The 19,023-nt window shown below is 43.1% G+C and overlaps 1 protein-coding gene across 3 annotated transcripts in view; it reads left to right on the forward strand.

Moving 5' to 3' along the window:
* Positions 1–19,023, forward strand: part of slc4a11 (solute carrier family 4 member 11) — a 181,590-nt gene that overhangs the window by 132,193 nt on the left and 30,374 nt on the right. For all 3 annotated transcript variants that reach the window (XM_049596095.1, XM_049596097.1, XM_049596096.1), the window contains 5 exons: positions 992–1,115; positions 8,062–8,271; positions 13,207–13,291; positions 14,311–14,436; positions 17,043–17,156. In XM_049596095.1, the coding sequence (XP_049452052.1) occupies positions 992–1,115; positions 8,062–8,271; positions 13,207–13,291; positions 14,311–14,436; positions 17,043–17,156 (659 nt within the window). The remainder of the gene's footprint in view (positions 1–991; positions 1,116–8,061; positions 8,272–13,206; positions 13,292–14,310; positions 14,437–17,042; positions 17,157–19,023) is intronic.

Genomic DNA, 19,023 nt, shown 5'->3' on the forward strand with positions numbered 1-19,023 from the left:
GATAGTGCGCCATCTATTGAACCTTTGGAAAAGTGCAAACTCCATTTCACGTGTAATGTGACACCGTGGCCTCAGTTAGTTACCTGCTTAGTGCGCCCCCTACAGTCCTGGAGAAACTCTGATGTGTTGACTGGATCTGCAGTGTTTCTCTGTTGCATTTGTTTTTTGGGTTTTGTGTGTTTTTGACTTTGGATCATTTCTGTGTTTGCTGTTGACAGGTTTTGTTTTGTTTTTTGTTTTGTTTTTTCAGCATGCTTTTTTATTTGCAGCATATTTCCTTTGTTGTATTTGTTTTGGACTTTATGTGGTTTTGTTTTTTTAACTGGTATTGTTTCTGAAGCAGCTGCTGTTTTGGGTTACTGCAGTGTTTCCTCTCGTCAGCCACTGTTTTTCTTCATCAGTTTATATAAGACGTTTTATGTTTTGTTCTTTAAGACTGCTACTCAGACAAAAGAAGCATTCTGAAAACATCACACTGAGCTCTGGGAAAAGATTTAGGGCAGTTTTCTAAATGATATGTTTGCCATTTTGTTGACTAAACAATCCATGGATTAATGTGCAAAAAAATAATCAAGAGAGCAGAGACAATGTTTTCATTGTGCCCACAGCAGCATCAGATAAGATCTGTGTGTAATTTTACAAAAGTGTTCAGTTTAATTTCTTGTTTATTTCTTGAGAATTTTCTTATCCCATAAAGGAACTCTTTCACTGAATTTTAAGATCCATGGATTTAATCTGATGGCTTCATCATGTGAATGTGGTCTCATGTTTTTTAAAATGAATCTGTGTGTGAGTGCCTCGTCATTATATTCCTTTATGTGCACATACATTCACAAACGTGGGTGTGTGCTGGAGTGAACGCAGCACATTTGAATAGTGTCTGTACCTGTTGCTGCAGAGAGCGAGGTTAATCTATGGAAATGAGGGGCACTGCCGGTGAGGTGAGCCGTTGACATTTATAAAACCTCCTCCTTCTCCCTCTCTGCTCCAGCTGCAATGTGAAGCATCTCCAGAGGCGTCACGTGTGCATCTCCCGCCTGGAGAGGCCGCAGAACTGGGGGGAGAACTGCTGCGAGGTCCGCTATGTCATCCTGATCCTGGCCCCGCTCAAAATGGTAACTGCCGCCCCCAGAGGGAGGAAATGATTCGTGGGATTTATCTGACTTTGGTGGATTACAGAGGCATTCGCAGACCTGACTGTTTGTCACATTTGTTCATATTTCATTCATTCATTTATGTTTCCTTCTATTCTTTATATCATCTTCTGTATTTGTGCTGACCTGCAGATGATTTTTAAGATGCTGATCTCTCATCTAACTAAAATATTCCTCCTTATTCATTTGAGATTTTTCTTTCATTTCCAATCATTTCCTCTCATCTGTGCCTGAATCTCACAGTCATGTTAGGTGTGTTAGCTGCAGGTGTATGGATTAGGAAAGCCCAGCTCACCATATGATCAGTGTGAGCATCCAGCTGCCATCGCACAGCTAATTGATCATTTGCATATTCTCCTGCTCTGCTTTCAGCGATTGTATTTAAAGGAAATGTGGCCACCTGTCATGGGTCCAATTAAGCTCAGTTTTCTTAAAGCAAACTCAGTTCTGGATGAAACTATCGAATGAACGAGGATCACTATTTTCTGCTTGCATGTTTCTCCACCCGAAATGCCCCGATTTGTTTAAACTGATTTTCAGGCGGATTTTCTGTCTCCATGCGTCCAAACCTTGTTTTTTTTTGGTGCTGCAAGAAGACACTAATCACCACATGTTACAAACGAGATCCTGTTGTGATGATGACAGCTCACAAAATGTTTTCTGTAATTGAAAGTAAAAAGACAACTGGGAAGGAAACACAAATGAGCCACTGATTATGTGCCACCGTAATTAAAGTAATAAGAAATAATTAAACCATTAAAGCACCCACTGGTTGGGCTGCAAATGGGAGTTTTGAAATATGACTTCCACTCTGATTTTTCAAATTGTTTACAATTCAATGGCTTTTTAAATAAAAGCCAAATCTCCTCCAAATTTTTACATAAAATGTGAGAGAAAGGCAAAGTAGGTTTGTTTGTTTGTTTGTTTAGCAGCAACAAGACACTTAAAATATAAAATAAAATATCAAAAGCATTGAGACAAATGACTGACAGCTGACTCCACTCATTCACACTCACCACTGCCCCAGGGCCGCTACAATATGCTATCTACAGAGACAGCACTGGCGATCTGAACCGGTCAGTGGCGAAAAAAAGCACTTTTAATGCGCAAACTTATACGGGACGCATTTGCCCCCGTTACCGTTTTAGCTCATTTTGCATCCGCCTCCCTCAATACTGAACCAATTTTAGAACGAGTTGTACCCATGAATCATATGCACACATACACATGGGGAAATAGAGCCCAGGTTGAAAAATACCGAAGTTATCCTTTAATAAGAGCGTAGCGTTAGTTCAGGCAGGACATGATGTCAAGCTCAGCTCAGGTCCCAGCGACATCAGCTGATCTCAAGCAGCTCGCTTCTCCACAGCTCCACCCTAGCGTCCAGATATGGTCACTTCTGGCTCCAAAACACCAAGATGGCGACAGTTTAAATGCCGAACTTGAGGCTTCAGAACAGGAGTCCACAAACCAATGTGTGACGTCACAGTTCTTTCGTCCACAGTCTGTAGCTATGTGTCCATCCAAAAGTGATTGGAATCATTGGGAAATGTGCATTAAAAGAAATACAAATCCAGTGTGTTTCCATTAAATGTACGGTCTTTGGTGAAAACTACGAACTGGCGCGAGTTTTACACAGAACCGGAACCAAAACAAGTCTCGCATTCTTCTTTTTCTACGTTTTCTGGCGGTTGGCAACCAGCTTGTAAATGCATTACCGCCTTCCCGACCCGGAGTGTGGATATCACCATGGAGAGAGGTGCGCTACGTCAGACTTAATTTGAACATAACTGTTTCCATCCCTCGTTTTGCGAATCAACATTTTTTCAAATCAACCAAAACCTGGCTAAAGCGAGCGTATTTTAGTTTGTGCGAATCAGGGGATTTTAATTTGAATTTTGACGTTTCCATCATAATTTTCCGACGTGATACTTCTAGATGCGCATCTAAACAGGCTGATGGAAACATGGCTAGTGTCTGTAGCTCGTGGTTTGAAAATTGTCTGCCGCTATGCAGCCGACTGTGTTCGTGGCGCCAAGGCAACATTGACAATTTGCCACATGGAAAACCAGACACAAAAAGGGCAAATTTCATTCATCTGAAAAACATTCTGAGCGTATTTGTGCTGTGATATAATTAGCGCAATATCTTTTGTGAACCGGACCTCAATACTGGACAGATAGAGTTTACAAATGATGAGCAACACACGGTGCTGTCAGCGGCCTCAACCTGTCAGAGTGTTGATCTCAATTTTAAGATCATTTACTTCCAGTTTATCTTCCATTTTATATTTTACTTCACTAAATATTGGAAGTGTTACCAATATGGCTGCTGAGCTGCCAAATGTCTCTTGAACTGAATCCAATCCGAGGTCCTCACAGAGTTTTGCGTAGGCTGGAGTGTCCTGTTGGCTGAACCTTTCGGGTCAGTGTTGTGAGCAGGATGGCAGTTTTTCTTCAGCTCTGAAGAGCTCGCTGCAGCCGGTGGAGAGTGCCACGTATCCTGTAATACCCTTCTCTCCCATCAAAACATGAACTCTCTCTACTTCCCATCAAACCACTCAGCCCTCCTGTCCTCCGCTGCTTCATCCTGAGCTTTCAGCACACGCACACATTCATGCGCAGACACACTTCACTCTACCGTCTTCACATGACTCTGATTGTCGCCCCTCTGCCGATGGAAACCTCCAGTGTCCCCCCTCTGTGCTAAAAAAAAAAAAGGGATTTCTTCATGCTGGCTTTACTTTCAACTGTTTTCACCAACCCACCATCAAACTGTGGAGCCACCGGGGGGTTGGAGTGACCCTGGCAATCAGCGATGCCTCAGCTCACTGCATCACGTTTTCTGTTTGTTTGTTTGTTTGATTTCTATCTTTTGTTTTTTCCCATGAACCCTCCTTTGTATTCACGCCTCTTTCCCCAACGCTTCCAGCGCCCTCCTCGCCAGTCCTGCAGGCAGCAATCACAACCACTAATGGCATTCTCAGAGACATTAATCTGAGCCCCAAGTAAACAGAAAGCACTATTATGCCTCAATTATCCTTGATGGTGACTGGTTCTGAGAGAAAAAATCTTTGAAGGGGCACGATGATAATGATAATAGGAATTCCTTTGGTTGGCAAATGTATGTAATCTAGCGTGTGTTGGGGCGGATCGTTTCCATCACCCACCATTTAAAGAGCTTTACAGCATTTGTGGCTTTTTCTGTACCCAGCGTGAATGTGCTGAACAGACACGACCTTTCCTCACAAACACTCTGCTTCTCATTCACTCGCTCAAACACATACCTGAGCGCGCCCAGCAACACGTGCATGTGCTGCTGCCCTCAAAGAAACTCCTCCAGCTCTTTAGAGAGTTAGACAAGCTGCCCTTGGTCTTTGATGTCGATGGCAAAGTGTTACTCACTCGAGTGTACTCACTCTCTACACCCACATGTTCCCAGTCGGTCTGTTTAATCAAACTAGTGAACTTCAAACCAAGAAGATGAATCCCACTAAAAATCTTCATCCCCTGATTTTTACCACAGAGCCTCCAGCAGGTCAAACATTTCACTTACCCACTAAATTCTCATCATCGACTGAACTCACATTTTAAAAAAAACTCCCAGTAGATGTTTCCTGAGGACTCTGGTGATCCTGAGACCTTCCCTCTGGTGCCACCGCAAGGTTCACATTTGTGGTGTTGAGTGAAATGTCTCAACAACTATTCACTGAAGAATTAGGTACTCACATGCATTCTCCCCTCAGGGTGAATTCTAATCACTTTAATGATCCTCTGACTTTTCATCTAGCGCCACCATCAGGTCAAAATGTTGTATTTGTCCACATCATAGACTGTAAAATAATGGACGAAGCCAAAGATACTGCAAAACAAAAGATAACACATTACAAGCTGCACCAGTGGTATCAAATGGTATTAACCTACCAGTCACACATTTGAGAATTCTAGGATAGGGAAGGAATAATCCAATCTACACTCCCTATTATTGACTAGTACTTGTTGCCTTCGTTGGTTGGGTTGGTCAGGGTAAGACTGTCAGGTAAGGCTCCAATCACACATAAAGATTTTTGCACATTTTTGGGGCGTCGGTGGCTTAGTGGTAGAGCAGGCGCCCCATGTACAAGACTGTTGCCGCAGCGGCCCGGGTTCAAATCCAGCCTGTGGCCCTTTGCTGCATGTCATCCCCCCTTCTCTCTCTCCCCCCTTCACGCTTACCTGTCCTGTCAATTAAAGGCAAAATGCCCAAAAAATATCTTTAAAAAAAAAAAAAAAAAGATTTTTGCACATTTCAAAATGCAAGGCGCGCCACACTGCCTTTTTATTTCCCCCCATCACCTCCTCACCCTAACCTTCCCATGTAGTTGATCCACCATTTGTTTATCAATCAGTCAATTTTATTTATAAAGCCCAATATCAAAAATCACAATTTGCCTCACAGGGCTTTACAGCATACGACATACCTCTGTCCTTATGACCCTCACAGCTGATCAGGAAAAACTCCCCAAAAAAGCTTAATTGGCTGGAGAGTTTTTAAGGACTTACTAGAGCTACCTGATAATAGAGAGTTACAGTAATCCAGCCTTGAGGTAACAAAAGCGTGGACCAATTTTTCTGCATCTTTTCGGGTCAGGATAGGCCTAATTTTCACAATATTACGCAGATGAAAAAATGCAGTCTGTGAGGTTTGTTTTAAATGAGAATTAAAAGACAAATCTTGATCAAATATTACTCCGAGGTTTCTTACGGTAGTGCTAGAGGCCAGAGCAATGCCATCTAGAGAAACTATGTCATCAGATAAAGAGTCTCTGAGCTGATCAGTAACTTCAGTTTTGTCTGAATTTAACATCAGGAAATTGGTGCTCATCCAGGTTTTTATGTCCTTAAGGCAGTTATGGAGTTTAGTTAATTGATTACTTTCTTCTGGCTTCATTGATAAATACAACTGAGTATCATCCGCATAACAATGGAAATTTATAGAGTGATTTCTAATGATGTTACCTAAAGGAAGCATATATAGAGTAAATAGGATTGGTCCGAGCACAGAACCTTGCAGAACTCCAAAACAAACTTTGGTACGTAAGGATGATTCATTATGAACGTGAACAAACTGTGTGTATCCTGCAGTAATCAGTGTGTAGCTGCTGCCATGTTGAGGCAGAGGGTGCTGTCTGTAGCTCTGGTTGAGGGTGAGAGGCTGTCAGCAGATAAACAGAGATCTGTGTGGGTACATGAGACCCTAAAAAAGAGGCTGGATCATGGGGAGTACCACCAGTTGGTCCAGGAGCTTCTCCTCCATCATGGATGTTTACAGTACTGCACTTATCTGCTGTTTTCTATTCAGATGGTGCTAACTGTGCTTTGTAAAGTCGTATAGCTCTGGGTATCCAGCAACCACTACCACCAGTTTCTCCTCCATTGTTTACCAACTGTAACCGTGACCACCACAGAAGCCCCGCCTCTCAGATCATCCCATTGGACAATGGGAAAAAGAAGAGATGGCATGGGGTGTTTTTCTGCTCTGAGCTGAAGTTTTTTCAACTTGAGGACAGCAAAAATGCCAGGTGCCTAGAGCGCAGAAACACGAGGCTCTATGCTAAGATTTGCACATTCATCTACTGGTCTCCTAAGTGGGCGTGGTCTGTTCTCCCACTTATCCCCCCATCACTTTGAAAGTGTAGTAAAAGTCATGTGGATGGATTCATTGCTTTATACAGGGCTAATTTAACTCTCTCTGTCCTTACCTTTTTGATACATGGGCATTTTATTTTCGTAAAATTTTCCTCAAGCCAATAAAAGCAATTTAGAAATCTGTGACATCATCCCATCTGTGAGCTGAGTAGGAACTCGTGGGCGGGGCCAGTTGGAGAAGCACTACTGGAAATATTCAGTGGGCAGCAAACTGTAGAAGTAAACCCAGAAGCTAGACACTTTTTTTGGTATATTCACCAGGTGAGCAGCTCCATTACAATGATTAGGCACCAGCTTTGCAGCCGTCATCTTGTTATCGTCACACATCTATGGGCCCACATTAGAACGTTAGCGTTCAGCTCAGAGCACACAGTCTCACAGAGCTGCTTCTTTAGTCTGCATTTTCATGCAGAAAGAGCCTTCAGATGAATCAACATGCATCCTCTCAGCTCTGGTTAAAATTCAGTTACCACTGTGGAAAAGCTTAAAGGCTTTACTTATTGTGTTTACTGCAGCTGCTGCTGTACGCGCTGAGCCCCGCCATGTTGGTATCATCACCACCTGGCTCACAAGGCTTCCCTGGCACACGGTCTCACAGCCTCCCAGGACATTATTACCGTCACTCTGTGACTTGTGACAGCATTATTTGTAACAGATGTTGGATTATGGACAAAAGCTCCAACCTGCCACCTCTGAAGCACCAGTGTTTAGATGGGTCCTTAATAATCCCGTGAATCGCTCAGCCTACATCAGTATGTTTCTGCAAATGCAGTGGTTGAGTTTAAGATCCACAATTGTTTTATGAAACGAACTATAACAGCTGCAGAAACAGTCGATCATGAGCATGTTAGATCATTTGTAAATAAGATGGGATGTACTGACTTTATTCTGTTTTATTGTTTTGTTCTTCTCATCCTCCTCCAACGATTCATCACTAAGTCCACCATATAAATCTAAAACAACAACAAAACCATTTTGTAGTAGTTTTGTAGCCTTCTGGTTTTTGCTCCAGCTCAAATGGCGGAGTAATATTTGTAGTGATGAGTACGGTGTGCTAATTCGAGCACATTTAAATGTCTTGTTGACCAATCCGATCTCTTGTTTTATAACATGTCAGTGTCGTGTTTGCAGTTTGTGTCCACTGGTTTAACATGTGTAACAAAACGAGCCATGTGATCCACTCTGTTAATGCTCGGCTGTTTCCATATTCTCTCCCACAGAAAAGCACCAAGACGGCGATGGAGCTGGGCAGGACGTTCGCCACCCTCTTCTCTGACATCTCCTTCAGGCAGAAGCTGCTGGAGACCAAGACGCAGGAGGAGTTTAAGGAGGCGCTGGTGTTCCAGAGGCACCAGTTGACAGCAACCAACCAGAACCCCATCGCTCTGGGGAAGGAGGAGACCGACCCCCGCAGTCACAAGCCCCTCAAGGTGGGCAGCAGCAGCATCTCTGTGTGTATCTGGTGTGCACAACCTTTCAGTGTCGGGTGCAGCTCCACACACTCTGAGGCAGCGTGGATTCATGTGATGGCATTATGAGTCACTCCCAGTGCCCTGAGATGAGGACAGTGATTAGTCAGCGCTCACTAATTTTCCTCAGACTTTAAGTATTGTCAGAAAGCTTTTCCTCTGATCTCCCTCCCTTACCTTTCACTCAGTTTTCATTTCTTTACAGTGCTCTGCAGAAAAATGAAATGACGCACATTCATTTAGACATTTTAAACTTTTTTTAAACACATGAAGTCCTGCTGAAAATAGGCGACAGACTCCTTTCCCATCGTCGGTAGACCAGAGCTGTGTACGTGACTCTGCAGTGGACAAGTTTGTCTTTCTGTGTTTTGTTTTTTATTTTTTTACTGATGTGTCGTGTTCGACGTCAGAAACAGATTAGTAAACAGTAGAGAGCAGCATGGAGGCCAGTGGAAACTTTACAGAGGTTACTTGTTTTTATATCTCTTACTAACTCAGTCTCTCTTTCAAACTCGGTGCAGACTGATTTGGATTGATGTTTGAGCTGTTTGGGTGGAGACGGACAGTATTTGTGTGTCATCTCGGTGAGCACATAGATACCCGTAAATACTGCACAGTCATTTGACCCAAGTTTGAATGCTGATCGCTAACACCTGCTAACATCTTGGTGGTAAAAGCTTCAAGTCTCTTTTCCACTGCACAAAAAAAAAAAAAATTGCTAACACCCACCCGGAAACCCGTTACCATTGGGATGATAAAGGGGCATAACGCTCCTTTTCCACTGTGCAGAAAGCCCACTGACATCTGCTAACACCCACCAAGAACCCGTTAACACCCGCTAACATCTCTGAAGCAAAGGGGCCTAAAGCTCGTTTTCCTCTGCACAAAAACATCCGCTAACACCTGCTAACATCCACCTGTAAACCGGCTAATACTCACTAACGTCTGAGTGGTAAAGGTGCTCGAAGCCCCTTTTCCATTGCACAAAAAGCTTGCTAACACCCACCTAGAAACCCGCTAACATCTGCTAACATCTCTGAGGCAAAGGGGCTTAAAGCTCGTTTTCCTCTGCACAAAAACAACTTCTAACACCCTAACCCGCAAACCGGCTAATACTCACTAACATCTGGGTGGTATAGGTGCTAGAAGCCCCTTTTCCATTGCACAAAAAACCTGCAAACACCCACCCAGAGACCCGCTAACATCTGCTCACACCCCCGCTAACACCCGCTATCTTAGTAGTAAAGTTTTTTTTTTCCCACTGCACAAAACGACTCACTAAACTGTTAATTTTAGCCCCTTAACCGGCGAGATGAAATGACACGCCATCACAAAGAGAGTCTGTCTTCGTCCAAACAGCTCAAATGTCCATCCAAATTAGTCTGCAGTGAGTTTGAAAGAGGGACTGAATGGGTAAGGGATTTATAAATTGACCTAACGTGCTACTTTTTACTGTTTACTAACGTGTTTTCCTGCCAGCTCTGACATTGAATGTGACACACCAGTCAAAGGAACACAGAGAAAGGCGTACTCTTCTGCTGCAGAGCTGTTTATACAGTTCTGGACTATTTTCAGCGGATTTTCTCGTGTTTAAAAAAACCCACATAGATGCGTTAACGATCCATCAGTGTGGCCTGATATATCGATTCAATGATCACAGATCCAATATCATCGATCCAAAGATAGTCCTGAAGTTTTATGGAAAAGATGATGGTTTCGAGTGTTAGTGGAGTCAGTTTAAAGTCAACTTTAATAAACGTATTATTTATGTGTTTTTATTTTTATGGCCCAAAGTAAAACAGAAAGCTGCAGCAGAGTTAAATGATCACATGATATCATCTCATATTGATCGCAGAACCTGAATCAAGTCCGAATCCTACACTGCCAGACTTTGTGATATCGGCAAATATCGTATCGTCGTCCAGAGAATTGATTTGATATCGTATCGTGATGAAACAGGTGATTTACACCTCCTGTTGATTTTGGTGGAAAAGGGGTAAAAAATCTCCATCTCCTTCTCCTCCTCCTCCTGCGCCTCCTCCTCTCTTTGCTCGGCTGGTTCGACTCCTCCATCTTTTCTCTCCCCCTAATCAATCAGCATCAGCTCCTGCCAGGCCTCCTCAGTGGGCAAATGACCTTACATCTCTCACAGTCCTGTCACAACTCCCCACCCTTTAGCTACACGTGCATGTGCACACACATGCACACACACACCTCCAGAGGGGCTCTGCTCAATGCCACAGACCAACATCTCCTCCTAATGTTGCCGCTGACAGGCCAGGGCTCCCAGACATTTCCCCTCCTGCTTTTTTTTTTTTTTTTTATAGTGCAGGATTTTGTTAGGTGTTTATCCCAGGGCTTGAAAGGCTCAGTGCCACTCAGTGAACGAGGGATATATGGAGAGAGACAGATGGAGCGAGAGGGGGAAAGAGGGGATGGTGGATGGGGAGAAATAGAGTGGGTGAAATCAAGAGGAAAGAACAGAGACCACCTCCTCCACCTCCTCCACCTCCCTCCAGACACCAAACTGACACAGGACCAGCCGTAAGAACGCACCACTTTCCTTTAGTTTTAAAAAACGAGGCCAAATCATTGTTTTTATGTTTTTCTCTCCCGTCGCCTCGTTCTGCCGACCGCTGAGAACGAATGGCAAACAGGTGGACAATAATTCCTCTCTGAGACTTTTGTTTGTCGAACGTGAGCCAAAAGCGTCCGATCACGCCACACGCAAACACACAGAACACACACACACACACGGGCTCCCATGTAATAATAAATGATTCCGTGATGTATAGGGATTTAATGGATGAACAGTCGATGCTGAACAAGCGTGTGTCTTCATAAAACTAGCCGGTGTGCTCGGGGAGGAAAGAAGAGATGCTGCTGTTTGTTTTCGGGTTGTTGAGGTGAATTACTGCGTCCTGCCAAAAATACGTCAAAAGTTTTGAGATGACAAACGAGGCAGGGACGAATCTCCCGGGGCTTTTCCTTCTCTCACACACACACACACACACACACACACACACACCCTCGTCACCCGTTCTGCTTCATTACGTAATGCTACGATCAACGGGAAAACGAAACGTTGAGTAATTGGATAATTGCTTAATAAGCTCAGTCAGGACCGAACACTTCCTCTGTATCTCCTCTAACCTGAAATCTTTTTAAGAAGCACTTCATGTCTCCTCATGAATCACGTGGCTCCTTCCCTTCCGTCCTCCTCTTGATGTCTCTAAAAATACTCTAAATCTTCTATCCCTCGCCGTCGCTGTCATGTCTCTGTCATCCTCCATCATTCTGGGGACACGGGGATCTTTATTAAGCGTACATGTAAATGTGGTCCCGCTGATCTGCTTACTTTGTTTTGGATTACGCAATTGAAGCTTTTCTGGGACCATCTCGTTAACTGTGATGATTCAAATCAGCTTTCAGAAAGCCCCCTGTGGAATCACCAGTGTCTTAGCTGAATCATCAAATGGGTCATTTTTTTAAACATCATGTGTCATTGTCCGCGGCAGAGCGCAGGACGGAGGAGACTTCATGAGTTGGACACAGCCGCAGGCTCTTTGTGCTGCTGCAGTTTTTTGGAGGTCACCGTCATAAATTAACAAAATGCCTCAGAGCGAAAATGTAAATGTGAACATTGTACATCAATAAGGAAAATAATTCACTCACAAACTAAAGTTGTGTTTAGCTGGGTGCAGTTTCTCCACATGGGGGCGCTGTACTGTTCAACTGCTCCACAAAGCGTCACCCACAAGCAAAGATAGTTATATCAGCGGCATCAGTTTGGAAGAGAGGGGTCTCCATCTCCTGCTGATCCTCCCCAATGACGCTGCACCACGTGTCGTGTCTCACGTCACGTCTCCTCCTTCTCTCTCAGTGATGTATCATGAGAACAGTGTTGGCTAGCTGCTGTTAGCTGCTGTGAGCTGAGATGCTACCGAAGGCGAGTTTTTAAGCCTCCCTGACGGTGATAGCCAAGGTCACAGGCATTTTGTTTTCGGTTTGTCCACCATTCTCGTGAATGTGATATCTCAAGAATGCCTCTAGAATGCTTTTTTTTTAATTTGGCACAAACGTTTACTTTGAGTCAAAAATGAACTGATTAGTGTTTGGTGTTTAAAAGTCAAGTTCGAGGTCACTGTGACTTTGTCTGTCTTGTGCTTGTGAAAAAAATATCTCAAGAACATCTTAACGGAATTTCTAAAATTTGGCACAAATATCCACTTGGACTCAAAAATGGTCAAAGGTCAAGGTCAGTGCGACCTTATGTTTGAGTCAATCTGAGAAACGTGACATCTCAAGAAGGCCTTGAGGGAATTTCCTCAAATTTGGCACAAACATCCTCATTGGATTCAGCAATTAACTGCTTGCAACTTGGTGGTCAAAGGTCAAGGTCACCATGACCTTTGATCCATCTCATGCTTGTGAATGCAATATCTCGAGAGCACTTTGAAGAAATATCTTTAAATTTTGTCCAAACATTGACTGTGAGTCGAGGATGAACTGATTAGAATTTGGTGGTCAGAGGTCACTGTGACTAAAACCAGAGGGTTTAGAAGGTTTTGCAAAGTAGCGTGTCACTTTTCGCTCTTTCTAAACAACAAATATGCAAATGATTTCAATACAACTTCAAGTTTACCCTGTTTTCCTTTGGTTGTTTTTCCTCTGTCGCATCCCAACACATTTTCTCTGAAACAAATCAAATCTCAAACACAAACAGCATCTGTAAAAGAGAAATAAGTTCAGTTGTAGCACTGAAGGGTTGCAGGTGGCACAAGTGTAGCAGCTTTTTCTTTCCTCGCCTGTAGATGGCGCACACTGACATGTGGTCACCTGCAACCTGCTGCTGTTAGCAGGCCGTGTGTCTAACCTTCTCCCTTCTGTCCACAGTGTAAAGACTTCTTTAAAGCCGGCCGGGGGATTTATGAGGACTTGTGCCGCCGCCTGCCTTTCTACCCCTCGGACTTCACAGATGGTGAGCTGGACCTGGTCTTGTAGTGAAAGTGAATCATCTTCCTTATTATGCCGCAGCGGGGGGGCCTCTGGCAGCTCCTCATTTGTCTGTCACCCTTCGCCTCGGACACATCTGCGCTCCATCTGTGTCACATCTAGGGTTGTCTCCTGCTAAAATGGCTGTCTCAAATGTCTTACTGCTCCCATATGTTCCCTACGCCCAATATTGTTGTAATTTCCCAAGTCATCAGGCGAGGACGGCGCCCTGTACATTGCCACGGCGGTGTCAGCACACGGGTGGTTTTATTGACTCATCAAATCATTCTCTTTATCAGCTCATGTGTGAAAAGGTTTCTGTCATCAGTCAAACAAATGCACACACGCTGCTTGACCTTTACAGTTTGGTATTTTCCAAAAGAGAGAAATAAAACCATCAGGATGTTTTTTAGTCGCTGCCACGGACGCCTCAGGATTGTTGTTTGTTTGTTGTGTTGTGGAGTGATTTGAAATGCTTAATTAAAGCAGAGGAAATGACTCAGATGACCTTGAATAGGAAAAAGACGGAGTAAAGTAGAGCAGAGGAGTTTTCTAGCTGCTCTCTTTCACTCCATCCTCATGTCATAATATTCAGCCACACTCATCGGGCTGTAACAGGATCAAGATCTTTGTGTCTTGTGAGTGTCATCAGATAATAATCATCTGATGAAGGTCACAGGACCAAAATCATTGTGATCACATTAGAGCCCAATTAAAGGGTTTTATTCCAAAGAGTTATCCATCATTTGGATAAAAGCCGTAACTGTTCTTACCAAATGATGGATGGCACAGAACCAAAACAGATTACAGCTGTTTTAAAAAGGGCAGTCGGCAGTGACGCCTTGGTGGGACAGTGTTACTGTACATGCTGGACGTTCCATATCGCCGAGCACTGAATGATGAACTCTGTTAATGTTTGTGTCGTTTTGAAATTAAAGTGTTGAGCCTCCTCTGCTCCATTATGAGGTGCATATGACTCATGTGTTTGTGTCTGTCTGCCCTCAGGTGTAGTTGGCAGTAATAAAACCCTGCTGAAGTACATGACCACCGCCATCTTCCTCTACATCGCCATCCTCCTCCCTGCCATCGCTTTCGGCTCCCTCAATGACGAGAGCACACGTGGCGAGATAGGTACGAGCTCATACTTCTCCTCAGACATATCCTCATTTGATTTATTAGTTTTAGATTGATGACATATTGATCAAAGAGCTCTGACTGGGGACGCACCAACGACAGTGGTTGCGGTCAGTTTTTACCCAGAAGTCCCTGCTGTAAAACCAAAAGTTTAAAGGAGCTTAAAAACTTCATGTAGCTCCAGATGAGGGTGATATACTCTCTGTGAGTCAGTGTCAGCAGTGGTGTTCAAGTCCTTAAAAAGTAAAAGTACTATCTGATGTTTTTAGATTAATATCATTGCTGCATTAATGTGTATGCTGTATTTTACCGCTGTAGATGTTTATTGTTGCTTGAGCTCCTTTATATTGTTTGGTGGTTTCATCTACGCAATGCAGCATATCAGGGGCGTCGAGTTGGGGGAAAAGTGAGACTGTGCCACAACTAATTTAAAATTAGTTGAATGAATCAGCTGAAAGGCGGAACTTTGTCTCTCTGAGGCCTTTCTCCCTTTGTTATTTATGAGGGGGAGGGATTGGTGCATAAAGGGGGCGGGTCAAGCAATTTTCTAAACACTGGGAAGGGACATTTGTTTTTTTATATTTTGGCTTTAGGGGAGGAGCATACACATTTAAATGGTGACATTTTGTATTTATTCGTACTGCCGTTCTTTAAAGAAAACATGTCTTTCATTTGCCTTCCAAACTGTAGTGCTAAATTTCGACAGTTTTCACGAAGACGTGTCCTTAAAATTTGGCAGTTTGCCTCCAAATTTTTGTGGATGTATTTTGATGGTGTCAGTGTTTGCTTTTCATGCTGAGTCCAACAAGTACAGTGCTGTGCAAAAGAATTTCTCTTTGGGACAATAAAACCTAACCTGACACATTTTGGCAATTTAAAAGAAAACATTCCTTATCAAAGTTCGATGATTTGCTTCCCAAATTTTGGCACTAAATGTTGTTGATTTAAAAGAAATGCCTTCAAAATTTTGGCAATTCAGGAACTATATTTAGATGATTAATTTCATAAGTTTTTAAATGTGCAGTATGTAATTTTCTGCCGCTAGGGGTCTCAAACAAAAACAATAACAGAAGACAGAGTTGGATGACGTCACGAAGTAGCGTGGGATCATGGGAGGTGTAGTCATATAACAGATGCAGATCTTACTTAGCTTTACAGTTAGCGATGGCTTCTCCCTCTCTGCTGCTCTCTCTTGCTCAGTGCGTCTTATGTTTAGCTATTCCTCTGCCTCTTTTATAAACGCAGTTCATTTACCGGCATCAGCTCAGCATTATAGAAACCTATCGTTAGATGTTGTGGTTAGCCAGCCTCCGCTCCACACCGCTCCGCAGCGGAGGCCGCTGGCCGGAGCGCTGGTGCCCCGGCGGGCAGCAGTGCTTGCAGTACACTGGTGGAAATGATTAATATTTCGATAACATCAGCCAGATGTTTGCTTACCTGTCTAGTAGAACACACGCGAGGTCGGTGTCGAATTGCAGTCCTAGATTTTCACGCAGCTCTCTCCATCTCGGAAAGGCCACACCGATATTTATCCTTGATTTAGCTCTCTTCTTATCCCAAATTCTTCTGGGATCGCTTGGTTGACCCGTACGTTTCTGTTTTACCGGCTTGTTTACCGGGACAGCTTCAGTGTCAGAAGGTGCAGCAACTGTCAATGCATAACCATGATCCATGACGAGTTAGCTTAGCCTAGCAACAGTAACGTTCACTCTCTGACGTCTCATCCGGTCTGCTGTTTCTTCTTCTCCTTCATTTAAAGGCTATGGTAACTGGAGTTACGTTGCGACCTGATGACACGGTCCGTAACTTTTGTTAATATTTCATATTTATCTGGGTTTGAAAAATTGATGGAAACATTTCTGATAATCAAAGTACACAACTAAACAAAATATATAATATTGGTTTGGTCGTTTTTAGACATTTTTATGTGGAAAAACTACATATTATACCTTTAATGAAAACATACCTTTCAACTTTTGGTACCAAAAATACACAACTAACCACAGCCAGAAACTGTATAAACAGAAATTATTGTTGGATTTTCGAATTTCTGACGGTCCTTGGACACATCGTGTGCAACAAATGCCACTGTCATAAGAAAAAAATTGAATAACATAACCAAATCTGAGCTTAAAATAGTGATATTTCATCAAACTATTTTCATCACTATTCTACATCTCATTTGAAATAGGCCAAAATCAACTTGTCAGTTTGCACGACATCAAAGGGTAAGTTTTAAAAATCTAATAAGTCATTTATGGAGGAGGGAGGGTCGTGGATGTTCCTCCTGTCACGCAGGGAGGGTCAAGGGGAAATATCTGGAGCTTCAGGGAGGGTAAAAAAAAAAAAAAAAAGGTCACAAACTGCCGCCCCCTCCTCCTCTGATAAATAACAAACAGTCCCTTGTGTAAAGTATTGATTAGTGGAGTTTTTAAATGTGAGTGAAATAAAGTGTTTTGCACCATACTCCCATTCTGTCTGAAAGATTAAATAAAAATCAAATTTACTTGAGCTTCTGTTTCCTCGCAGACATTCGTGCTCATTAATTAGCTCAGATCAGTACTTCCTCCTGAGTTCTCTCTGTGTGTGTCCTCTCTGTCCAGATGTTCGGAAGACCATCATCGGCCAGAGCATTGGCGGGGTCATCTACTCGCTGTTCGCCGGCTCTCCTCTAGTCATCCCTCTAACCACAGCTCCCCTCGCCATCTTCATCAGCGGTAGGCTTCCCTTCTTTCATTCAGCCCAGCTCGACCAAAACACACTTATATTTTCACAGTTTCTGCCGACGGCCTCTTTGAAAGGGAGGCTGGGGGGTGGGAGGAGCACTAAGAAGATTACATCAAAAATCAAGAGAAGGAGGCACCCAGCCGTGTAGAACAGCAGCTCCAAACTCCTCCGTCCTCATGTGCTCCCTTGTTCACCAGAAAACACCGTGCCAGTGATTTGTTCACACATATGGCCCTAATGAGTGTTCCTGGTGCAGTCGAGCAAAAAGCACGACTGCGTTTTTCAGGAAACAGGGAAATAACTTTTTTTATTTTCCTCCCTGATGTTACGTAAGGGTTGGTGTCAGGAGCCTACGGGTCAGGCAACTCGCTCATTGCACACACTAACATGTAAACTTTATATTCAGTTGTGAGAGACATAAACTGTTGTATGGGTTTTCCCCAACAGCAGTGTTCTGTTGGTGTTGGTGGATTTTAAAGCGTCCTGACGGCTGGAAGCTGCAGAATCGGGCGGCGATGAGGAAAAGCAGCAGCTCCGACGATGCCAAGATGTAGTTTTAATACCAGAGCTGTTTGTTGGGTTTGTGGTGTGATGATCTTTGAAGTAAATGGGTTAGAATTGTGCTAAGCACATTCTCATGGGGATAATTATAGTATGTTTCCAGCAGCCTGTCTGAGCAGAACAATGGCCTGTTTGTAAAGTTGTAACTCATCTGCGCTCAAATCTGCTCGAGATTACAACTAAACTGTTATGGTTTTAACAAACGCAGTAGAGCTCCTTTGTCCTGCTCATGTTTGAATGAAATGCTTTGTGTGTGTGTGTGTGTGTGTGTGTGTGTGTGTGTGTGTGTGTGTGATGTAGACATCTGTACTAAAGCTCTTCCTCAGTTTTTTACAAACAGCAGTAGAAACAATTGTCTTTTATTTTAATCACCTGTATTTACAGAGAACAAAGAGATGATCGATATTCATCTTTAATCTGGTGTTGATGCCTCTGTCACGTCTCGTCTGGGGGGCAGGAGCAACATAAAAGTGTAAAAGGCCTTTCCCTCCGTGGTCCTCAAACCAGACGGCTCACAGCAGGACTGCAGTTTAAGGCAAAGTTATTTCTTACTGTGACAAAATTAACTCAGATTAAAAATAAAGTGGAGCAAATATAACTCAGGGTGAAATGAGGCCTAAACAACAAGCAAAACAAATATTCAATTCAGTAAACTCAGTATAACTTTATTTATCCCCGAGCATATTATTGTGCCAGAAAACACTTGAAATTACAATAACAACAATTAACGTTCACAAACGAGTAACAACCAGAGAGTTCCCAGGTCAGGGTCAAAACCAGTGTCTAATAGAGAAACAATAGGAGTAAGGTCAGTGCAAGAGTTACTAAAAATGAACTAAAATGACTCATGAAATGAAAACTAAGAAATTATTATCTAACCCCGAACGTACCGACTGAACCTGTTTGAAATTTTTTAAAAAAACAACAAAAAGACGTTGGCTAAATCTGGCTCTTGACGATACATCAGAAAAACAGGACACAAATATACAAAATAAAATGGCCGCCCACCCCAACAGCTTCAAAGTTCATTGAAAGTAATTGAAGGAAATTATTTAAATTACTTAATACTCTCAAAGTTACAAAAGCACTGATCTGTAATTCACTCAGGCTGCTGTCAGCCCTAGAGCGGTCTCCTCTGGTCTGAATCAGGGACTCATGTTGTTCCAAAGTTGTATAATTGCCTAGAGTTGGTTGGTGTTCTCACGGCAGCATTTACAAGAGGACCAGATCAAATGCCTTGTGTGAGAAAGCTGCTCTTGATTGGTCAGAATTTCCATGTGGGAAAAATCCAGGAAG

Source organism: Epinephelus fuscoguttatus, linkage group LG14, assembly GCF_011397635.1.
Source record: "Epinephelus fuscoguttatus linkage group LG14, E.fuscoguttatus.final_Chr_v1".
Taxonomy (NCBI): Eukaryota; Metazoa; Chordata; class Actinopteri; order Perciformes; family Serranidae; genus Epinephelus; species Epinephelus fuscoguttatus.